General features: G+C 37.2%; 1 protein-coding gene across 1 annotated transcript in view; it reads left to right on the top strand.

The window, feature by feature from the left end:
- The window catches only part of COL19A1 (collagen type XIX alpha 1 chain), a 183709-nt gene that overhangs the window by 72899 nt on the left and 85647 nt on the right, over positions 1–25163 (top strand). The window contains exons 12-14 of the mRNA XM_033054946.1: positions 11840–11893; positions 20479–20532; positions 21215–21250. Of these exons, the coding sequence (XP_032910837.1) occupies positions 11840–11893; positions 20479–20532; positions 21215–21250 (144 nt within the window). The remainder of the gene's footprint in view (positions 1–11839; positions 11894–20478; positions 20533–21214; positions 21251–25163) is intronic.

Here is a 25163-nt window from a genome sequence, read left to right as displayed (position 1 = left end):
AATGGTTTTCTTTGAGGTTTGAGTGTAAACACTCCAAGTCGTGCTGAGAACAAGATTAGTGGAAAACTGATTTTTGCAATGCATAAATTCTGATGTGGACTCTCAACCTCTTTCTGGCTTGGATTAGAAATGTAATATTTGACAGGTGTGGAGGGCTTTTGACATAGGAAAGGTATATTTGTCTTAAGCTCTGAAAACAGCCGTTTGCACATAATGAGTACAATTGTTCAGAAGGATCTTGAGCCTGACAGAGTTCAGAACTCTGATGGTCCCTGTGGGTCCTTTCCAACTCAGAATATTTTGTGATTCTGTAATTTACTTCTGTGGAATTACTTCTGTAATTTACACAAAGATCTCCAAATTCCAGTTGGTCACACAGTGTAGGGAGCTTCTTGCTCAGATGTGGGTCTCCGGGCAAGAAAACTTAGGGAGGTGCTCTGCAGAAAGAACCGGTTCTGATGAGCTGTCTGGGCTATCAGAGGCATTGCAGCTTCCTTTAGGGGGCATTCTGTTGAGATGTAACGTTTAATAGTGTGAGATATGAGATTTAATAGTGTGAGCAGGGTGCTGAGTCCTGTGGATGTACTGCTTCCAGTAATGGTGTCTTCTGTGCCACTTTGGAGATTTCTGTGAAGACATATCCAGAGATAGATGACTGGATGTCATTACAGCTACAATGCCTAGAGAAAGATCTTGCTAGTTGGGAAACAAGACTGTAAGCTTTTTGACTGATAGCTAAGAAATGGTAAATAATTTCAAATTAAAGTAAAAATTTTTTGCCTGTAACACATGATGCACATTTAGCAATTGAGAACTGTTGTAGAGGATTATTCTTTATGAAAAAGACTGTACTGTTAGGTATCTAATGAGAAGAAGCAATAGGATAATCTAATAAATAGTATTGATGCTGCAATATTTGAAAATAACATTTAGTATTAATTGCATACGGACTTATGGAACCTTGTAGTTACTATAGTTTAGCCTCATACTTAGAGACCTCTTTAAAAATTATTTTATTTAATTTTTATGAAATAGGCATGGATGCAAATATGTAAATTTGTAGATAAAATCACAGAATTCATGGAATGGTTTGATTTGGAAGGACCCTTAAAGCTCATTTTGTTCCAATCCTCCTGCCATGGGGAGTGGCGTCTTCTACTATACCAGATTGCTCAAAGCCCCATTCAAACTGGCCTTGAACTCTTGCAGGGATTGGGTAACTTCTCTGGGAGTCCTGTTCCAGTCCCTCACTACCCTGACAGCAAACAATTTCTTTCTTTTATGTAATCTAAGTTAATCCTCTTTTTCTTAAACAAGTTTAAGTCAATGGGCTCTGTATGTGAGCTTTTGCAATTTTGAGTGAGAGTCGTTTTCAATGAGGAAAAGAATTAGAATTCATGAACAATTTAATAAAAGAAGAAACAACAAAATGATTACACACATTGGTCACTGTAGAAGAGGAGATGACAGAAGAGTCTTCATTAACATACTAAAAATAGAACTCAGTGTGTGCATATGAGCAGAGGAATCTTTCTACAACCTGCAAAGATAGATGTGGATGTTACTACTGAAGCATCAGCAATACACATTTTAAAGTATATTTAAGTTTCAAAGCACTTTTTTTTTTCTCCACTTAGCAGTAGTTTATGTTCATTAATGTAATACTGTCAGTGATAAAAATGGTTTTCCTTCCAATCTTCTTCTTTCCAGTTGCTTCTTCCTATCTCCAGTGTCCCTGTGCACTGCTATTGCAACTGTTTGTGTGATTCATAGTAAAATAAACTAGTCAGGGTACTGTTTAGACCAAAAAAGTGTCTCTGTTTACTGGGTTTATATCCCAGCACATTCTGTTTCTCCAGGCTGGTGTGTGGCTATTCTTCAGCAATGAATGTAATTCAGAATAGGCATATTTAAGTGACTAAAAGGTGCTGCAGACCTGTACAGAGGACTTTTGGGGTTGGAGAAAAACAGTATGATTCTTTTTGGATGAAGCTACACTCAAAGATGTGCTTTGGGAACAAGCCTAAGGTGCTGCAATTTCTAATGGCTCTTGAATTCATGAAACCAGACTAGAGCTACTTCAGTGTAGGTTTGGAATAATTCCAACAAAATGTAGTGTTAACATCGAGTAGTCTGTGCCATTTTCTCCACAAATCATTTCTTTTGTGTCACACTTTATCCTCATATGGACATAAATAAAAAAATGCTTTGACAGAGACCTGACATAACACAGCGTGGAAGTCAAAGTATTCAGGCTATTATAAAGGATCTGCACAAAAGTTCAAGAATGGTGAATTGTATAGAAGGATGTGCTAATGTAGCTAACCCAGTCAGCAGCTTTATGATGCTACCTGTTACAGTATGCACATTCATCATCTTTGTGCATTGTTAAATTTTAGTTTAAGAAGCCAAAGCAGCTGGATTAGTAGAGCAGCTAATTTGCAACAGCTGCTGAGAGTTTCTGTGACAGTAGGTGAAAAGTAGGTGAAGACTGAGTTGTCTTAGATTCCTGGTATGGTGAGGCCAGTATGTATTGTGCACAGATAAAGTCTTTATCCTGGTACCCTTTTAAGTTTCATGTACTTATTGAAGGCCAGCAGTAAGTTAAACTCCTGTTGTTTGTAGCTGGCCAGTAGATGCTGCTCAGATTTCCCAGGATGACCTTTCTAAAGATAATTCCTCCCATTCAGTAGGCTGCAGAATATTGTCCCGCCTGTTTATTCTAGGCCCACTAATTTTTCACTCTTCAGAGCACAGTGGTTCAGCTAGAAGAGATATGTAATTGTCTCTGTGGATAGTACCCATAAAACCTACATGGACTGGTTGTATGGACAGTTGCCAGGGAAGTGGGAGCTGTTAATTTCGATCCTCTCAAAAAGGGAGAAAACTTCCTGAGATAAATCTCTATTTACTAAGTTTTGTTCAAAAGATAGAAATTTCCTACTTTTTAAATTATATTTTGAACTGTCCTTAGTGAAGTCTGACTGAGCAAGGTGGATGTGTTTTGGACACAGATCAAGTCTCCACCTCAGATAAAGATCCATAAGGAGACTGAGCATACCACATCTTTAAACCTGACCAGGGTTTTGTGAGAGCTTTATTGAAACACCAGTTTCCTGGTATAAAGTTTGCATTTATATGACCTTAATAAACTACTTATTGCAGTCTAAGAAAATAGAGAGAACTGATACTGCTGGCCGTGTGGGCCTGATGAACAAGGTTAATAGTCACAGCTACAGAAAAGGCTTTTATTCTGGTTGTTTTGTGACAGAAATAAAGCAAGAGGTGCAGTCTTTGGCAGAAAAGACACCGCAGTCCATCAGCTTGTGCAAACACTTGACGTGGCTTTAACCATCTGCAGAACATCTTTTGGAGTATAAATAACAATAGCAATACCCTGCCAAAACCATGAAAGCATGTGTGTCTAAAAAATACTGCGTTCTGTGAAAGCAGTACTATTTGTCAGCTGATGTCAAGAACAGATTGGCTTTCGGTTGCCTTAGGAGACAAGCCCTGAAAAGAAACTAGTTTATTCCTCCTACGGAAAAATCTTCATTCAACACTAACACCAACACGGTATAAAAAGAAACCTCCCTACTAAAAGGCAGATAGAATTTTAAACAATTGTAGCTGCAAGTCAAATCCATTTCTAGTATTTACTTAAATGGAAAAAAAAATCTGCTCATTAAATGAGACAGTTTTTTCTTTTGAGGTTTTAAGCTATTGATAGATACACAAGATACTTAAGTTTAAAATTACAGGGAAGATCAGTGAGGGGAAACTTGGAGCCAAATTCAGCTATTAGTTTTGTTCTTGAGTGATGTAAGAACAAAACTCTGTGATAGCTCAGGGATTTGTGCAAGTTTAGACATGTATTATGATTCCCTTGTGTTAGGCAATGTACAAAGAGTGGACCATTTATTTAATCCAAGGGTTATTATAAATAAAATGCAAGAATTAAGACAGAAGATGGATACCTGCAGAACAACCAGACTTGATTGGCTTATTTAAAAATAAATAATACCAAAAATGATGCTACACCTGTTGTGCAGATTTCGTGTTCATAACACTAGAGAAAAATTGGGTTGAAGGGAGTGGTTATTGTATGGAAATAAATGGTAAGACCTTGTGTAAGCCTTGCAATGCCAAACTGTGCACTGAGTTTTACACTTAGATGTCCTGGTATTTAAGTGTGTGTGCATGGGAACCATCAAAGGAGAAGATAATTGATGACCAGAATTTTAACTATGAAAATCCTAATGGGTAGGGGAGAGCAGGATGAGAGAGTATTTGTGAAAATGGCCTGGATCAAAGTGGAAGTCGTGAAGAGGGATGAAAAACATTTTGTCTGTGGTCTGCATGTGGATGGTATCTGAAAGACTCACTTCAAGATAATTTCAGTTCTTGCTGATCAACAGAATCACCGTTCTTTACAGTTAAAAAAAAAAAAAAAGAGAGAAAAAGAAGCTTTCTCTAGTTAAAAATGTTGAAAGAAATATTTAAAACAATTCAAACATAGATTAGATATGAGGTACTGGAAAGTTAAGACATGCTCTTGGCGAGGAGTCAAGTCTGGATGTAACTGATGACTCACAGAAATGATTGTTGATTTTATATTTGCAGATGAGATTAGCCAGAGACACTGTAGAAGGAGAGGAAGACTGGACCATGGGTGTTCTCTCTATGACCTCTGCATGGAAAGATGCATGTATGAGTTGTCTGACTGAATTCAGGAGTCTTTATAGTTTGGAAAACCTTTTGCTTTTGGATTATGAGGAAAGGTATAGCACAATAAATTATATGCAGTACACCAATTTTTAAACTGGAATGGTATTCTGTGTGTAAAATTTATTGTAGAACTCAGCCAGATGGAGTGAGTGAAGGATAGAATATCCATTACTATTCCAAATGATGGGTTTTTGAGTTTTTGAAATATATTCTGGGAAGTTGTATTAGACAGCTCTTTGCACCCACTGAAGTTTTTGCACAGAAATACCAAGTAGTATTTGAAAATTAAGATCACCATGAAAAAGCTTAGTGACTCTTTCTTATAAACACATTTTGCTTGACTGATGATACTTTCTGAAGACAGTATTAATGTATTCAAGTGAATGTTAAGAATATATATTATCTAGGCAACTGAGACTCTGCTTTCAGACAGCTCATGCTTTAGGTTGTACTATTTTTCTCATTTCTATGAATAAAACTTTAATATTGGGTTAAGAATTTTCCTTTCAAGTTAGGTCTGGAAATAGATGATCACATAATTATCATAAAGAGTGGAGTTTTGATTTTTGATTTTGTTAGTATTTTTCTTGTTGACATTGAAAAGTTTGAAGGAAAATAAAAAGAAATTTAAATGGCCATGACAGTATGAGCCATGGCAAGATAGCATGCAAAGGAAAGTTTGCAAAATACAAAGTCTAAATTTCATCTGGTGGAAAGAAAAGCCAGTGCCAGCATCTTAAGCATGATTAGGACATTAATTATCTATGTTGGGATGTTTAATATTAAAAAACAAACTAAATGTGAGATTGTGATTAGAGTTGCATACAAGCTGCTTGCTTGTAGCAAGCAAGAATTAGCCAAAATATCAGTATTTTTTTCATCTTCTGCTGGCTCATATCTATTACCCAGAAGTATGTGGTTGTGTCTTAACAAGTCTCTTAGATGAAAAGGTGTTCTGTGTACGTTATCTTTTCCCACATACCACAATGCATCTTAATTCCTTTTCGTATTCATTTTGTTAAAGATTTTTAATGGCTCTGGTCAGCACTAGGGAATGTTAGGTAATCTCTTAGATTTCCACAGGATAAGGTTACACTGAAGATAAGAACCAAGATGAGATTCAGTAAGGAACACATTAAGAGATCATAGGACTCTTCACTTGTATATTCCATAAAGCATTGCTGGTTGCATTTTCTAGATGTGAAATAATAGAACTGGACATTATTTAAGGCTTAGTTCTCAATCATGGTTCTGTAGCCTATGTTATAAAAGTTTTCAATAAGACTGCGACTAAGGACACTTTATTGCCTGTCAGGGTGCCATGGAATTAATAGACTGTTTTAGAAATCAGTGTTTGTGGATACTGCAAAGGGAGAGGAACTTTCATAAAGAATGTATGAGAAAGAAATGTATGCCTATATGTGTATATGGATATGTATCCTGTATATGGATACAGTCCTTCAATCCAAAGAGAGTGCTAGCTCTTCATAGTGTGTTTATTCTCCTGTTTTGCCTGTGTTATTTGGTTTAATTTTTATTTTTCTTTTCTGTCTTTGATCTCATTATTCAATCATTGTGCTTGACAATAGTGGCACATGGATAGAGAAAACATTTCAGTCATATTGATATTCTGTATATTGTTGGCATTTGTATTTATGTTTGTGTGTCTTTCAGCACCTTCATGAAAAAAGGAGTCTAATTACATGAGTGTTTTGACTCCTTAAGACACGTACCTGCAAACACTGTAATCTGTACTCAGCAAGGACATCATCCTAAGAAAAGCTAAAACTATTTTGACACATGACTTTGACACATTTTTCAAGAGAGAGCAATCATAGCAGAACCCAGGAGCAGTTGGGAGGAAATGTTATCCTGGAAGAGTATTCAGGGTTAGATCTGCCCCACCCACAGGAAGACATGCATACAATGGAGTATCCAAGTGTACTTAGAGCATTCTCGATCAAGATCTACTTTTAAGGCAAATTCATTCTAATCTTAGACCATTACAGTACTTCTCTGCCTTTTTAACACAAATTCCACCCTCCACACCCCGTTTGGCCACAAATGAAATCTATTATTTGTATTATCAGTATGGAAACCTTGATGTCCCATTTATAGCATTTTTTCCCATATTTGAGATCCATCAGCGTATCCTATGTTCATTCTTTCCTCCTAACTATTCTTCACACTTTGTGTCATTCTAGCTTGGAGAAGAGCAGAGAAATATGATGCCCTAACCTAGCTGTTATTTTTCACTTTTCTCATCAGTGACAAGTAATCCAGAATAATTGGGGTTTTTTCAGCTTGCATTTGACAAATGGGGGATGGAGTTTAGCCTTTTAAAAATTTCTTTGTGTTACAGATTTCTGTGCATTGTGTGATCCATGACAATACCCAGATACTTTTCTGCAATAGTGCTTTGTCATTTGTGTGTTGGATTTCTGCACTTGGAGAGAAATACACTGGAAGTTTTATTGGACTTGGGGTTTGAGTTGGGGTTTGGGTTTTTTTATGTTTGTTTGTTTGGGGGTTTTGTGGGGTTTATTTGGGTGTTTTTTTTGGTTTTGGTTGTTTTTTGGTTGTTTGTTTTTTGTGATTTTTTCAGTTGGTTGGTTTTTTGTTTGTTTTTTTGGGTTTTTTGGTTTTGTTTTTGTTTTAATTGATCCAAATAATTTTACATTTTAAGGTTTTTCTACAAAGAGTAAAAATGGATGGCTACCATATTCCTGCTGGCAGAATGAGCCAGTTCAATTGGTGCAGCTTTTGGAGCCTTGGGCTGGCCAAGATTCTGATTGTTCTGTGCCTAAGGTTTTGCCTTTAGTTGAGGTGGCAATTTGCCTTTATATGGCCTCTCTGGGTAGAAATGCTTAGAGCTTACTTAGGAATGTGACATGTGACTACAACCAGTAATTAGCCATTGTGAGTATTTTCAGTATTGCTCAGTCTATGTAAAAAAAGCAGGAAGGAAAGATCTTTCTCCTGACATGGTATCCAGTACATTCAGGTGCAACACTTGTTTGGGACTCTCACAGGACAGCAATGGCACAGTCTGGAATCAGCGGGTTTTGGTCATTGTTTCTTGATAATTGAATCTGCTGATGTGTCTGATCTCTATAAAGCTTTGTGACCACCTGATTTACTTGTCTGAGTATCCTAAATATATGGGCTTGGGAAGACACAGGTTCTGAGGTGGCATCCTTCATGACCATTCCCTGTTGATTTTTGTTTTCTATTATAGAAATGTATTTCTGCAGTGCGTTATGCTGTCTCTTTCTGACCCTGCTTAGGAAATACTCTTGTTTTTCATGGTTACAGCCTGTTTGGAGATGAGCTTCATGTGTCACTCTTGAGTTTCCTTGCATGGTACCTCCCAATCCGAACTGAGTCAAAATCAGTTGTTTACCTTGCTTTCCACTCCATTTAAATGGTACAGTCTCTCAGCAGTCCTGAGGTGCTTCACCCAATGTATTGCCACTTTCCTAAAGCCATACTATCCCATATTCTATGGAAGGTTTACAGGTCAGGCAGTAAGAATATTATTGGGGTGGAGCTCTTCGTAAGCCCAGCTCTTCAGATATCTATCAGAAAATCAGAAAGAAATAAATGTTGGGTTTTTTAAACAGAAGATGTAGATTTTTAAAATTCATAACTTACTAAATAAAAATCAATAGACATTATTATGGGCTGAGATCAGTTTAAAAGAAGCTATCAAGATAATAAAATTCACGTAGAGCATTCTGCTGAGACAAAGCATAACATAACAGAAAGAAGTATTAAAAAAAAGTCATAACTGTCTTAAAGATATGTGGTGAAATCATGGAGTTTCAGAGGTTAAAAATTATAAGGTGTCCACACTGACTTAGTGGTATTACACAGGTTCTGTACTTTAGAGAGTATTTCAACAAGTGTTAACAATTCTTCCAAAAAATGATACCTGGAATTCCTGATTTGTATCATTAACAGGGCAGTGTTACAGAAAAATCTTTATTTTTTTCAGTTCAATTCTTAGGTATTAATGTATTATATTTCCAAATATATTACTTTACCATTCTAACATGGGAGAAATAGTGTGCAAGGAAAATGAGGCAATCTTAAAGTGGACAAGTGAGTTGGAGGCTGGCACTCTTCATCCTGCAGAGGCTGTGGATGTACCCCTTGCCCTAATTAAAGAATGCTATCACTGAATTCAGGGCATCCACTATTACACACAGCAGAATGAATCCCTCCCAGCAGTTATTCTGGAACAACCCCATCAGCTGGTTCCATCAGGGTAATGGAATGCAGATTTCACCCAACAAAATACCAATAATTCAGTGTTACATCAGGTTTGTTTTAGTTAACTAATAAAAAAAGACTTAACGTTTTCAGAGTTTTCTTATCCTGTTTTTGCAATAAATAGTCTTTAATATTCTCATCTGAATGTAGTATAAGCAGGCAGGAACACTCCATATAAAGTGAAATTAATGCATTTTTCTCTTTTTTTGTTAGTTTATAAGGTACATTGCCACAAAGCCATAATGTTGATTATTAACAGCGTCCCCTATATGGCAGAGTGGCTTCAGTGACTCTGAAAATTGGCTAGATTTGAAGCTGTTAATTATTCAGTATAGTGTGCTTCATAAAGACAGAAACGAGCATGACTTGGCTCAGTTCTTGTGAGAATGAATTGTAAAAATTGGACCTCTGTTTGGTTTGAATTCTTGCACCACAGTGAACATGGCCATTCCATACGACAGGCTTGGCAAGTACAAACCATGTACTCCATTAAAAAATTGGAACATGTTCACAGTGAAACCACACACCTGGCAGGAGGCCAGGGGCTCTGCAGAGGTCCAAGGCTCATTAACAGGGGGTGCTCTTTATCATTTTGTCAGGGGAACTGAGAAACCTCTCAAACCCAAACATTGTGTAAATCATAAGGAATGGGGGGTTTCTCCCTTCCCTGCATTCACCAGCCACACTTACATGTGTCTCGAGCTGCCTGGCAGTGTTTGGAAGTTACTGCCTGCCTACTGGAGAGGAAAATTCACCATCACCAACACGTACTGCTCATCTCACAACCAGGCAAATGATCAGTGAGGGTGAGAGGACAGGCATCTTCTTGTTAGGCTCTCTGTTTAGGTTTTTATGGCAATGTAGATGTTGCATGACAGTTCATGACAAGATACTTTCACCTAAGGTTTCCACCTATACATCAAGGCATTTTTACAGGATGCTACTTCTTCTGAAACAAATCTGTAGGTATTTGCATCATTTTTCTTAAAATGTGAAAACAAATACACAAACCATAGAAGAAAAAAACAGCTCCATAAATTGGAATGATTTGTAAATCTTCTAGAAATATATTCAGATAAGGAGGTATTATGTCAAATATATGAATGTACCTTTATAACTGTTGCAAAATTGTAGCAGTGTAACTGCTATACTAGTTGAAATATCCTGAAAGCAGTATTAAATGTTCAGTATGTCACAGTGATGAAAAGTAAAATGTCATTTTTGCAGTTCTAAAAGTTTAAGTGAGCTATTTAAAAAGAACAGTATGCCTGGGATTTCAACTGGGTTATTTTTTAAGCTGACAGTGAAAGAAAATTACTATCTCAACCAGTGTCTTAATCCACAGAACAAAGAGGACTCCATAGTTTAAACATGCTAAAATAGGTTAAACATAATAAAATAACTATTAAATTCCAATAACTCTTTGGTATCATTCAAACTTTGCAGTAAATGCACAGATTTATCTGGTGGGTTTTTTTTTTTACTAGTAAGAAAGGGAATACTTGAGGGAAAACCTTAACTGTATGATTCAAGCTAATGTGTAGAATTAAGTTTCTTATCAACAAGATGTATTAAAATGGAAAAAATGAACCTGCAAAGCTATCTTGGGAATGGGGTTATTAAATTCACAGTTTGCTGCTGCTAATATGTTAGTAGGCTTCAGTTGTTTGACAAAGCTCATACAAACTCATTTTGTAAACCTGATTATTTGATAAAATGCCCTCTGTCATTGCCATGGGAGCAATGGCTCTGAATCAGGGCTGTGTTGCAAATGGATTTAGCTGAATGATCTCGGCTCAATACCATTTACCTAACAGAATTATGAAGATGATGCTGATATAATGAATAGGTTCTGCTCAGACAAATGTAGTCCCCTGGAGATAATGGAAATTTGGTGATGAGCTCTTTGTTTTCTTTGGTTTATATGAAGAACTTGTACTCCTAATTACATAAGTCAGTCCTCACACTTCTATCAGAATTATGTTATTTTATGTTTACTTATTTTGATTTGACAAACTTCATTTGAGCAACAGAGATGCAATTATAGAGCTCTTCGGGCTTGTTGCTTCTGGAAAGTATTTTTTTCCTTAAATTATGCTTGCTTAGCAGGTGTATTTTATTCGCAAATGAAACATGTCTTAACTGGAATAACATGGTTATTAGAGTTGATATGGAACTGAATTCCTTCATGTATTTTACAAAGTTTATTGTGTTCTGTAGTCAGTGTTTAATGAACAAACTCAGGAACCAGCTATAGCCAATTCTGAAGGAGTCTCCCCACCAATTTTTTTCTTTAATGTTGTTCATATTCATAGTTGTAAGCAAACATTCAAAACAAAAGTTGTTTCAATTTGTCAAATCCAGATAGTGAACCATATATCAGTATGGGTGAAACCCAAATTATAATACTGAGGACTTTGTATATAAATACTTACTTTAAGTATCTGATAACAAATCTGAGTCTCAGAATGAAAAAAATTTATGTAATATTAAGATTAGGATTTTCAGAAACTACACTGTTCCCTGGTGTAAATTTGTGTTTCACGACCATATTCTTGAAGCAATAAACAAGAATGTTCTTCTGTGGTGAGTCTTTATGGATGTTCAAAGACACTATGAAGTACAGAGAACTGTACCTATCAGAGTGCTAGACATTTTCCCGGGATATTTATTTGGAAAGAATTTCTGTTGGAATATAAGAAATAGTTTTACTTGTGCATCCAGCAATGTGCATGTAGAACAGATCAGAATGGTAAAATATTTTTCCTGTTAAAAAGCATTGTGGGTTAGTATTTTCCATGAGTATGTATAATAAAATAAAATTTAATTCTTTTAGGGTGAAAAAGGAGATAAAGGAGAACCAGGACCAGAAGGCCTTCCTGGAACACAGGTAAATGGAACAATAGTGAAACAGTCAAGTTACAAACTTGATAGTTAAGAAATGTGATTCTGAATTTATGTAAGAAGAGTGATGGATTTAGAAATTATATATGCCTGGAGATTTAACATCCATAAAACAATAAGGGAAGAAGAGATGCATTCATATGACGTAGGAGTCCATAGGGCTTCATTTAAGGAGGGCTGTGGATAAGGATCTGGTAGGCTCCATGATATTTCTGCTCATGACTCACAAGATAAATAGAAACAACCATGGGGATTAAACATAATATAGATGAGAATCATTCCTTGTTAGATACTGCTGGAGAAGAAGGTATGTTTGGAGGCAGGGTAAGGCTTTGGTTTGGTAGCTTTGGTTTCTGAAAGAGAAAATTTAAAAAGCTGTTAGCCATTACTGGGTGTGTTAATCTCTGAACCACGTGTCTCTGGTGACTGAATCAAAACTTAACTTTTTTTTTTTCCACAGCCAGATTTCATTGTCTACTTAGCTAATTAGTCTGGGCCATATTTAAGGTAGCATAAATCAGTATCTAAAAATACTGGATAATCCTGATGACTGGCTTCGCATTCAAGTTTGAACCTGAGCCTACACTATAGGCATGACTATAAAGTAAATCATACTTTCACCTATTTAAAATTTTTTATTTATTTTTTATGTGTGAAACCAAGATGAGAGGGCAAAAAATCAGATGCACTTTTTTCAATTAAATAGTAAATAGACAACGAACATGATTTCAAAAAGCAAGATTTGAAAAATCATAATAATAAAGTCAAACAAGCTGTTTGCTTTGTACCCTCTTCCCATCCTTCTTCCTCTTGACCTTAATGGGAGCTACCCTGGCTTTAGGTCTTAATGGTGGATACTCTTGGCTCTCCAGTTGCAAAGCATTGGTGTAGAAGGCAGACAGGATCTCCCAGATGGGGAATGACTGACATTATGTCTAGAATCTAGATAAAGGACTTGAAAAAAACATTCAGCAATACTTTCTTGAGCACCTTTTCTGAAAGAATAAAAGGGTCAGCATTTAACACAAAAATACTATGGCAATCTGGCTGGGGCTACTGAAGATGCAGTAACACAGGCTATGAAATCATGACACTTTTTACATCACTTGGCTTTCTATGCACACTGTAACTATAAAAAATATTTTTCCTGTTTTAGGTAATTATAATTTAATGCTGGGTAAATCAGGCTATTTTTAAGTAATAGTGTATATCCTTCATGTAAGAACATACACTATGTACTAAGCTGAAACTACATTTAGGTATTGGAAGAGGTATTCTCTTGTAGCCTGTCTGTCTGTAAAGGTGAACTGTATACTTCTCCCATGCATACATATATGCTGACAGCATGGAAAAAACACATCTGTGTTTCTTTCCTTAGCACTGGTGACATTTCTGTGTTGGTCTTATATGATCTTCTTTACTACATGAGATCTTGTTCCACAACCTTTTAGGAACAGTAAGGTATACCAAGTATCTGATTAACTCTAGGACATATTTAACATAGTGGAACTGTGAAAGTGAAAAATACTGAACATTTATATTTTTAAATATTTACTGAACTGTTGCAACGTGTCAGTAAATGGTAGATTATTATTATTATGGGAACTGTCATTAAAACATAAGTAAAACTGCACATGGCAGTATAACCTTGTATTGTTTGAATCCACATATAATTCCTTTCTTACAACACCTATATAAAGTGCTTTGAACTTGATTATCACTCTGCATGGAGATGTCAGTCCTTAAATTTACAGGACGGTGTATCATTGACTCTTGGTTTCTATCAGCGTCTCTCTAACTTGTTTTGCAAGCAGGAATATGTAAAATCTGATATTTCTGCAATAATCAAGTTAATCTCCTTACATTGATGTAATTTACAGTGCTATATGAAAACACCCTGAAAACACTTAAAACTTGTGTCATTGCCTTCTGGCAGGTGTTGTCTCTGCCTGGGGGAGTGAGGGTTTCCATCCTCACAAGAACTTGAAGATGATGACTGAACATTTTATCTTGAACAAATGGTAGAAACATATTTGAATGTATTTAAATCAAAATCAGAAAAGTAGGTGTCACAGAAAACTTTTGCTTGCTGTTGCTAACTTGTGTTTTCTTAGCTGTACAGAAAGTTCTTGCTAGAAAGAAGTAGCATGACAGAGGGGAAGCCAGACCTAGTTTGGAGACTGAGCTGTAGTGATGATATACCTAGAAAGTTTTAATTTCCTCTTCTCTCACTCGTTGTGCTAAGTGGCTCAGTTAATCTCATTGAGAGCCAGGTTTCGAGGCAGGAGCTGTGAATGTATCTAACTGTTCTGCACATCTCCCAGTTTATCTCTCCAGTAATCTGAGCCAAGATCTACAATACCATTTCCCAGCCTGGGACATTATTCAAAGTGTATCTGACAGCATGAATACTTGCTATAAATAGTACTAATGTGGTTGCCATTGTTTAAAGTTCCTTAAGGAGTAGTTATAAATAACTTAATATATTATTAATATAGTCCTGTAGTACGTGTCCTTGTCTCCAAGCAGGTATTAGCTTTTATAGGATGAGCAACTAGTTTGCTTGAGTATCTCTTTCATCCCTTGAGACTCTTTTAGCCACTTGACATTAAACTCAGGTACTACATTGCTGCAACTAAAATCCTGTAATTATTTTAAGATGTTGTTTCCCTTCACCATTCTTTTGGATATTGTGTTTTACAGTTGGGTGTGAGACTGGTCTGCTTTTGTAACTGAGGACTTAAATCTGGTCTAGTTGGCAGAGTGGTTCTCAGTGAAAGGTTGGACTTGATGATCTTGGAAGTCTTTTCCAACCTTAATGATTTTGTGATTCTGTAATAATGCTATCATTTGTATCACTGCAACAAATAGACCTTCATAGACACACTATCTGAAAAAAACCGATAAAAACACAGCCTATGTGGAACAAGGAAAAATTTGCAATATAAATCTCCATGAAACTATCTGTGAAATATGTTCTCTGTTATATCCATATGTCTGCCTGTTGATCTGAAGTGAAAACAAAATCATTATCACCAAAACTTTCAGACTCTTTGAGTCATGTTTTTTTCTTGATCACTGGTGCAGGTAGGAATGAATGCCATGGGATACTGCCAATTACTATTTTCTGACATAAATTAAATCCTTCAGCAAAAGTAAGTCAAAACAGCAAGTTTTATCATATCTGTCAGCATGTATCATGCATAGCTGGTAGAGGAATAGTGTCTTTCTTGTAAGTGGGGGGGGAAAAAAAGTAAAACTAATCTGAAATTAAAATCTAGTTTGTATATATTAAACCAAGTGTTTAATGAGTTATTTTTATTTCTCTTGCTGGGGGAGATAATATCATAAGTGATACATAAAATTTTATTCTTTACATACCTGATGTCAAAGGATGGACTTCTTAAGTTAAGCAAAAAAAGAATCCCAAGTTTTTAATGGAAAGATAGAAAATATATTAGACCTTTTTTATTTTTGTACTTGTGGGAAAACGTAATCAGAAGTTTGACCATTTTTGAAGGAATGCTGCATCTTGATATAATAGCAATAGCTGTTTAGCCTCATGAACCTCAGGGGCTGTCAGTCTAATCTTGAACCCTCTTTGCATTAGCATTACAAGGAAATACCTGAATAGGAAGGAATAATCCTATTACTTGAAAAAGTAAAGTTGGTGAGATGACATTTGTTTATATCTAGTCTGAGAATTATGTTAGGAACAAAAGGATTAGGAGATAGTAAATTTAATTCAGGGTCCAGTAAATTCTAGTAACATACCAGTTTGAAGTTTAGGAATTCCCTTAATGAGAAAAGAGAGCGGTGGCAGTATTTAAAAGTACCTGAGACATAAACTGAAAAAAAAAGTATGTTTTTTGGAACTCTGAGAACAATTGACTAAATTAGAAAAGTTATCCCAACACATCCAGGTTGGCATTGTACAGCTGATTTTGAAGCTGTTGTTAACTTAGATTTTAAGGCTGCTGTGTGAAGAAAATGTAGTACTGTTCTTAGCAGTTAGAGTATTTCCAAGCTCTGTTACTCAGCAGAGATAACTGATCTGATCTATAATAATGTGGTTGCACATTGTTGGTTAGAATGTTGGGTTGTGTATTGCATTTGCAGAACATTAGATAATATGTAATGTTCTAGATTTCAACCTGATGTGACATTGAACAAGATTACTCTGATGAAGGTCATGGAATTGCAAATAATCAATTATGTTTTCCCTAAAAGGTATCTTTTAGAGTTGAAAACCTGTTCTCCTGGAAATATTACTGCAGTCTGACTGCATTTTCCGTTGCCACATGTGTGCACCATAGTTTGTGCTGTACAAATAGGTGCAATTCCAGTAGGCAACATTTGGCTCCTGCAAGAAGCTACTGGAGTTTTCTGGTTGGGGTCCAGCTGATCTTTGCAATTTTTCATTCAGATGAGTGCCTGGTGTCAGCTGGTGGCACATTTTACCTGTTTTATCTGTTTTTCATTCATTCCACCGGAAGAAATACCACTGTCATCCCCTCCAAATAAAAACATTGCCTCTAATTTAATCTTTCCCTCATTGACCCCAATTCACACCCTTACTGATATTTGTGATATACATGTTCCAGTAATTTCTCTGCTGGTTGGAAATGGTATTACAGTTATCAGTCTTATTTTATATGTGTATATAAAATATTTCTCGTTTCTGCTATTTCCAGTAGTGTTACATAATTAGCTTTGAATTCGCCTTGCACATACATATTCTAATGCTTACTTTACATTTTGGTTTCCTTAGAGGAACGTAATGTAAATTTGTCATGACCTGTAAGACCAAGCTGCAGTCCTTTTAGAGGAGAAAATGCACCAGCTGAAGGCTATTAATAAACTTATAAATGTATATTATTATATTGGTCCCAAAAAGCTAGAATTAGACTGAGATAGAACTAAATACCCAATTAATTTACTCTCTGTTATAAGAGCTGCTGGAATTTTTAGTCTGTTCTTGAATTTCTGGAAAATCTGATAACAGACTCCTTAGATCAATAGAAATTTGTTTATTTTCAAAACTGATCTTGTTCTCCTAAAACATTGCAGAAAATGAGCTTTTCTAACTTAAGGCTTGGTCTGAAATCATCCCAATTATATCTGTTTGGATAACCACATTCATTTTACTGAAGCATCCTGTTCTGGTCTCCGCCAGAGACAGGATACCCTACTGTACTGTGCTAAAAGGGGCTACAGATTTGACTTGGCACAGGAATTCTTACTTCTTATGGCATTTCAGAGACAGTGGGCCAGCAGCTAAACCTCTCAGCAGGAAGGGAAGAATAAGCATGGTGCATTCCCAGATGTGTTTTTTGCAAGCATTCACTATGTCTGGAACTTATTAAGTTTATGATATTTTTAAATGCATATATAATGTGTAGGCAAACCAGAAATACTTCTAATGAGTCAATAACATCGGGTTCTTACAAATCCTCCTTCAAACACTGTAAGGTTTCTTGTAAAACATGTACAGTAATTTCACGATTATAAGCCGCACTGAGTATAAGCCGCATCTCCAGGTGCCAGCAACTTTTCATTCTTTGTCCATACATAAGCCGCACCTGATTATAAGCTGCATGTTACAATACAGAGTGTGATAAAAAGGTATCTGTTCTATCACCATCTGTTGAGGGTGGGGGCAGTGGTCCTTATCTCAACAGCAGATATTCTGCTAATAGGCCATCCATTGAAACCAGGCAGGGCATTGTTCTTTATCTTTTCACAACCCATCCTTCCTCCAGGGAGTCATTTTCTGCTAATGGCCCATTGAGTCCCACTGTGGGACTGATAAAATTACTGCATCCCATTGGAAGTTGCTCTAGCCAGGGGAAAGAGCCCAACATTTCTTACCAAGATAAAAACAGAGGTTTTGGGACACTAAGGGAGCCCCTTTCTCCACTGGACTCCAGAGGAAAACTGGATTTCTCCACGTCACCACTGGACCTTTAGAGGGAAACTGCACCTTCTACAGGAGCACTGCTCCAACTGAATCACATCTGTCACTGCAGGAGGATGCAGCCACCGTTTAATGGGAGTGCTACCAACACCCTGCCTGACAGGGTGTCAGGTTGTGCTCTGACTTTGTCAGGGTTTGGAGTTTGTTTCTTTGTAGTACTGTATTTCTATTTTAATTTCCCTAGAAAAGAACTGTTATTCCTAGTTCCCATATTTTTGCCTGAAAGCCCCTTGATGTCAAAATTATAATAATTTGGAGGGAGGGGGTTTACATTCTCCATTTTCAAAGAGAGGCTCCTGCCTTTCTCAGCAGACACCTGTCCTCCAAACTAAAACAGCAACTTTTTGTTCTTTGTCCGTATATAAACCGCACCTGATTATAAGCTGCATTTTGGGTTTGGACCAAAATTTTAGTCAAAATGGTGCGGCTTATAATTGCGAAATTGCTGTAGTTTACCCTTGTCCTTTTTATTTGAGGCCAATTGCTGTGGTCGTCATCTCTGCAGTAGCTGTCAGACTGCACACCTCACTGAGGTGCTCTTGCAGGAACACTACCAAAAACTTTAAGCACAACAATTAAAAAAAAAAGGTTTGTAGTTTGAAAGTGTATGGCTCAGGATCAGCATCTTTCATCTGCAGTTGCATTTTCTATTCAGTAGAGACACAGAAATATATGTCACCATCTGTGAATTACAGATTTTTTTAGCCTTATCTTTTGTCTTCTGTAAACATACAGCCTAAGAGCCAATTCCTAAACTCATAACTATTGTTCCACAGCTGATTTGCTGGTATTGACTTTCAACCAAATCCATACAGTTTGCATACCTGAAAAATCCCTAAAATGACTTTAAGAATATGGATGGGTTGTGTTTTATGCAGTCTTTCAGAAGGAGGTTGAAAGTAAAATGTAGCAAATGGAGACAATATTAAAGCTATGTCATAAATATGCAGATTGTAAAAAGAAGGCAATTTTTTGGCTTGGTTTTTGAATCCATCTGCCTATTACGTTTTTTAAGTTCAAACAGCAAAACTACTTCTGATTTAACTATTACATATTTGGCAAGCCTAATAAAGAACAAATCAAAGCTAAATCAGGGGTATTTACAACAACCACAAATTTAATCCAAAGTGGGTACTTAAATGCTCATATAGTTCTAAATGATGTTCCTTCCAGATGGCGAATTAATGTAATTTTAGCAGGAAGTGAAGTTGCACAAATATGCAGTATTTAGAACACTCACTGATTTCATGTTTCTGTACCCACCAAGGCACAGATGTTAGTTACCATTTTCGTGCCAGTTGTCTCTATCTTCCTAATAATTGCAAACTGAGGAATAGAGTTTGCAAGGACAAAAAGGGAGCTGGGAAGAACTTTGGTTTGTCAACCCTAATTCAGATGTAAATGAATCTTTTCTATCCTTGACCTATTTAACCCCCAGAATAATATCAATGGTGGCTACTTGTGGAGCATCTCATTACGACTGGGTCTTGTATTGCCTATGTTGTTGCCATTTCATTTCTATGTAAAATCTTTGAACTGGTAGAGGTGTCTCTGACTTTCAATATTCACAGTCTCTCATGCCACTAAAGCAGTGGTCAGAGGGAAGGCACAAGAAAAATCTCTCAAACTTAAATAAAAATGAACTCCTGGTAGGTTGGTCCAGCAAGAAAATTATGTTCATTCTTTACTATAGAATAGCTGGAATTTACTGGGCATATTTTGAAACCTCTGATTTTTTAATTTGTTTTGCAGCAAGGAGAAAACAAAGATTGTGTGCTGGATACTAAAGATATTTTTTGGGTTTTTTTGGGTACTACCAGTGAGAACTTCTTAGTGGAAGAGTTGTATAAGAGATATTGTAGATATTCCCCATCCCTGGAAACATTAATGAATGGGTTGGGTTCTGAGCAACCAGTTGGTAATGTCGCTGTTTGCTGCAGGGGAGGTTGAACCAGAAATCAGAATCACAAATTCAGAAATCCTTTCCAACCCAAACCGCTCTGATCCTGCAAGTGTGAAATGGCTGTGTATGTCAAGTGTAAGGCTAGGTAGTACTACTTACTTCTCCTGTTGAAGGCAGAAATAAAGAAGGAGATGTGAAGGAAATAAATTATTCCTTACCTTTATGAACACTGGTGAAAATGAGAGTGTTGGAAGATATGGAGCAGCTCTGAGCTGTACCTCCCTGGAGCTCTCTGCTCCAGTTCAAGACTGCTACTTGAAACACAACATCTGCAGTTCTCTGTCTCTTTCCCAATTTTAACATAGTTCAAGTGAATGTAATAGCACTCTCTCTAATATTCTATCTTTGTTGACCATGAAAGACTGCAAAGGAACTTTGCATTTTGAGTCACTACTTATCATAATGGAACACAATACAGTAGATTTACTCTGTATGTTTAATTACATGTTGAAGACGCATGTGATCTTTGATAGATGTTTGTCTGTTCACAAAATAATGAAAATAAATAATTTCGAGATAGTACTAATAATGTGATAGGATTTTTAGGCCTATTTATTTAGTGTATACTAATTCACAGCGCTACAAGATTTTTCACAGATGACAACAAATATGCATTTCTCTTTCTGCCCAGGGACTAAAAGGTGACCCTGGTAGTCCTGGTGTGGTTGGTCCAAAAGGAGAAAAGGTACATTTTTGACTCTATTAAGTTGCATGTATATGTGAGTGTGCATGATATTCTTCAGTTTTGAATATGTTGCCATAACTATGTGTCGCAAATACCCTCTGCTGCTATTTGTGCAACTTAAGGGATGAGTACAGGCTAACTGTAAATGCAAAAGGCAGGTACCCTTTATCACAATAAATTTTAAAAGGAGTTCTGAGCAGAAGCCTAAATTTGGTATTCTGAATTGCTCTCTCTGTGCATTAATTTTCTCCCATGAACTAAACCTGAAGGTCTAAGATGTGATTTGTACCTCAGTGACCTATTCCTGTGAATATTTACACAGTCAGATGTCTTTACATATGTGAGCTGTCACACTGGCTTCAGCGGCCACCTTGTGCATGTAAGCTGCAGCTTGTAACTTAACATATGGAAATGTGTTTTGAAGGATTGCTTTTTTAAGCTGTGATTCATTTATGCAGAGGCCTGGCTTTTTTTTTTTTCCCTTTAACCTGTGGTGAACTGTGTATATCTATGCCATTACTGGAGAAGAATATCACTTTACTCACATATTTTCATAATCAACATGTTTGATGATGGTACTGAAATTGCTTCTGCAGTGCTGCATATTCTCTGAAAGGTCTAGAGGTTAAATATTTATAACTGAAGAGATTGTTGATTTACTTCCTCTCCTGTTTTAACTTAGGGAGATGCAGGACCTCCAGGACCAGCTGCCTTGGGTGTGAGTACACGTAAAAAAAAAAGCAGCCAAAAGAAAATCCCTAAGAAATGCTGCGTGTTTTTCACTTATTTGCAATGCTAAACCTAAAAGTCAAGTTCCTTTCTTCAGAGTGCCTCTGCTTTTTCTACATGACTTGTGAAAGGAATCCTGTGAATATAAAAAAAAAAACCACCAAACAAAACAGGTTTAAAACATCTTGTTTCCTCCCAAATGCTAATAAGGATATTATCTTGTTTATTCTGTGTGTAAATAGCGTAGACTTGTTCAAGTGAAAGAATTCTCTTGTTATTTTTAGGGAAAACCATTTTTCAGTAAAAGCTTGAAAAATGATCAATACTTTTAGGGCATTGTATTCTGGCTAGATATTCTCAGGCTGTAGTTTCACAACATGAATAGCTCTTCTCCCAGACTCAGTGTTATGAGCCACATGTGTACTACTCATATTACCCATGTAATCCTAAATAAACTTCAAAATAACTGCTATTCCTAGTATAAATTATTATAAATTGTCTTTTCCTACCCTTAATTTCCAACACCATAGCAGCAAGGGTCTTCATTAGATTTTAAAAACATTGAAGGCTATAACAGAGACCCATCAGATAAAGAAAAATTCTATTCGTAAGGTGTCCAAATTTAGTTGCCATGTTTTAGACTACTTGTTTTTTGCATTATGAATTATAATATCCTATATCTCAATTTCCTGGGAACAAGTTAGTGCTGTGTCCCAAGATCAGTGACTCTTTGCTGCAGTTAGGGTAAAAAGGTCCATTTATGTTCTTTAGTTCTTGAATACGCAAACTGTGTTGGAAGAGTTAACGTTTATTAAAATATAATTACAGTAATTTCACGACTATAAGGTGCACCCTTTTGACTAAAATTTCAATGGAAACCTGGAAGTGCGCCTTATCATCCGATGTGCCTTATAGATGGACAAAGTTGGGAAATTTGCCAACTCAGAAGTGCGAGCCGTGAAAGCCGCAGGGGGAGCTGGCAGGGGCAGGTGGGGCTGTGGCGCTGCCGAGCAGCAGCGGCTCCCGACCCCGCTGAGTGGCAGCGGTGCTCGGTCTTGGCGGCAGCTGCGAGCAGGGCTGAGCCTGCCCGGCCCCGAGCCGAGCCAGTAAACCCCGCGATCACGTGATTCTGTTACTTTGTTGCGCACGGATCCTCACTGCAAAAAAAAAAAGTGCGCCTTATAGTATTACTGTAGTAAACTGCAATTTTATTGTAGTAGATACATTGGAGTATGTCTTCCTTTAGATGGATTCTTACAGGCATTGAAGGGATCACAGAAATAGGAATCAGACATGTCTGAAGATAAGACAGGAAAAAAACCTGAGGATATCTGTTTTGTGTGTGCTCTAAGACCACAGAGCAGTCTTTTTGAAAATTTTTTATGCAAATGATTGAAAAATTATTACATCTGTTCTGATAGAAATACCTGGGTATGTTAAGTCTCTCTTTTTTACTGTGTTCATTGTCTTAAGTTGCAGTTGTAGACACTTTGCTTTCCTAAGAATCGTACTCGGAGGTGAGTAGTATGATATCAAGAATGACAAAATATGCTGAGTTGGAAGAGACCCACAAGGATCATCAAATCCCTGCCATGGCCCAGGGGACAGGACCATTCCCAAGAGTCACACCACCCACCTGAGAGCATTGTCCAAACACTTGAACTCTGTCGGGCTGGTGCTGTGACCACAGCCCTGGGAAGCCTGTTCCAGTGCCCAAACACCTTCTGGGTGAAGAAACTTTTCCTGATAACCAAACTAGACTTCCCCTGACACAACTTCAGGCCATTCCCTTGGGTCCTGTCACTGGTCATCAGAGAGGAGATCAGTGCCTAACCCAAATCTTCCCCTCATTAGGAAGTTGTAACAGCAGTGAAGTTTCCCCTCAGCTCAGTGACTGAGCTCAAGTGAGCTCAGCGCCTCTTCCCTGCAAGGCCCTTCTTCCTCCTTGTGGCCTTCATTTAGACACTCTAGGAACTTAATATCTTTCTTATATTGTGGTACCCAAAACTGCACACAATATTCAAGGTAAGGCTGCCCCAGTTCAGAGCAGGACAATCCCCTTCCTTGCCAACTGACTGTGCTGTGCCTGATGCCCCCCAGGACACTTTTGTCCCTCCTGGCTGCCGGGGCACACTGCTTTCAGGTGACTGAACTTACTCCTTCTGTACCTGAAGTGATCCAATTTCACATTTCTTTGCATTTCTTTGATTACAGAATGCTGTGCAAATGTTTCATTTCATTGATTCCAGCACAACAAGGTGTCTCAGTGTTGGTACATTTACTGATAGTCATCTTTACACTTTTTAAAACAGAATATTTAAATTTTGGGCAAGCAGAGACAGTCTTCAGAGGGATGCTAGTAGCTGATGCAGACTAGAGTGAGTGTGAATGGGTTTAGCAGTTTGAAGACAGATTACAGCAGAGAGGCAATATACAGCCCAGCAGGAAGGCTTTCTCTCTCCGCCACTGCAAATAGTTGCACGTTTCTCTTGGCAAGAACTAAAAGAAGATGAATTACACAAGTGATGATGGCTAGGAGAAAATTCAGTTTTTAGAGTGGTTTTCTTTGTGTGGCTCTGTGGCTGTGATTCTTACAATATATAATCATGAAAGGAAGATGTCATATCTTGCTGTGAATAAATAGTAGGTCAGATAATATCACAGTTCGTGTGTCACTTAATGAGAATTTACTGTGTCAGAAACATTCATGCTGTTATAGCCAAAATCTGATATAAGCATTTCAGTTATGAGTCTGTTAAAGTTTTAAAATTTTCCATTCATTTGGACTGAAGGCCTAATGTAATAAATTTATCCTCTGCTTCTAGTAATTTTTTTTTTTCTAATGTGAAAATTATTTATTTTTCTCTAAAAGGTAAATTAATTTTGCTGGGGGGCATGGGGGGGGAAGAGGAGTGAAAATGATGACACACTGTTAGAACTAAGTCCTAAGTAGGACTTTTGGACAGGGAGGAAGGAAATATTAAAAGGGACCAAGTTTTACTCAGTCTGGACAACTGGGCCTGGGTCATCGACCTTCTGTCCCAGTGCAATTGCATACAGAGACAGGTGGTAAATGATGGCATCATACAGAGCTCTACTGCCCTTTTCCATTCCTGTGTGTTTCTATAGAAATCATACATCAATGGAGTAAGCTGAATGAGGTCTCTCATATATTCTTATTTCAGCAAAAACTAGGCCATCAGGAGTGTTGTTCAGGGTCAGGATGTTCTCCCCATACACCGACCTGTACCATACTTCTATCCTTAGCACAGGGAGTGTGAAGGTAGCAAAAGACTGAGGCTGCTTCACTGCAGCAGCTGCTTGGTCCAGGGAGAGTTGCCTGTAGGTAATCTACACAACAATACAGTAAAAAAAAAAAAAAAACCAAAAAAAAAACCAGTAAAAATAGGGGGGGGTTTGTCTGTGCTATTGGCACCTGCAAAAGTCTAAAAGATGTCAGTGACTCTGTGTCTAAAAGTGTTTGTGCAACCCTGATGAGTGGGAGATCCCACATGGCTCAGAAGCATGAGGAACGTGGAAACACGAGAAAATACAGAAAAGAATGAAGGGATTGCTATTAGGGGGGGGAAATGTATTTTTAAGTGACAGATATTGCCATTATAGTATGGAATGAGGGAAACTTCAAGGCAGCATGTATGGCAGAATTCATAAATACCCAACAACTGTAACAATCTATTAGGTAGATGAGCATATGCTAAACTGCAAAACAGGTGAAACAATAGCACTGCTTTATAAGATGCAAAAATTATTTTATGAGTTTGAAATTGAAATTTCATAGCTCAGAAAGTGCATCTCAAAAATAGGGTAGAGCTCTGGATCTTCGTGTTTGATGTGAGTTAACAGAAAATTTCACACTGAAATCCTAACAGCATGAACATTTG

This window comes from Catharus ustulatus, chromosome 3 (genome assembly GCF_009819885.2).
Source record: "Catharus ustulatus isolate bCatUst1 chromosome 3, bCatUst1.pri.v2, whole genome shotgun sequence".
NCBI lineage: Eukaryota > Metazoa > Chordata > Aves > Passeriformes > Turdidae > Catharus > Catharus ustulatus.
This window is presented reverse-complemented; position numbering and strand designations above follow the sequence as displayed.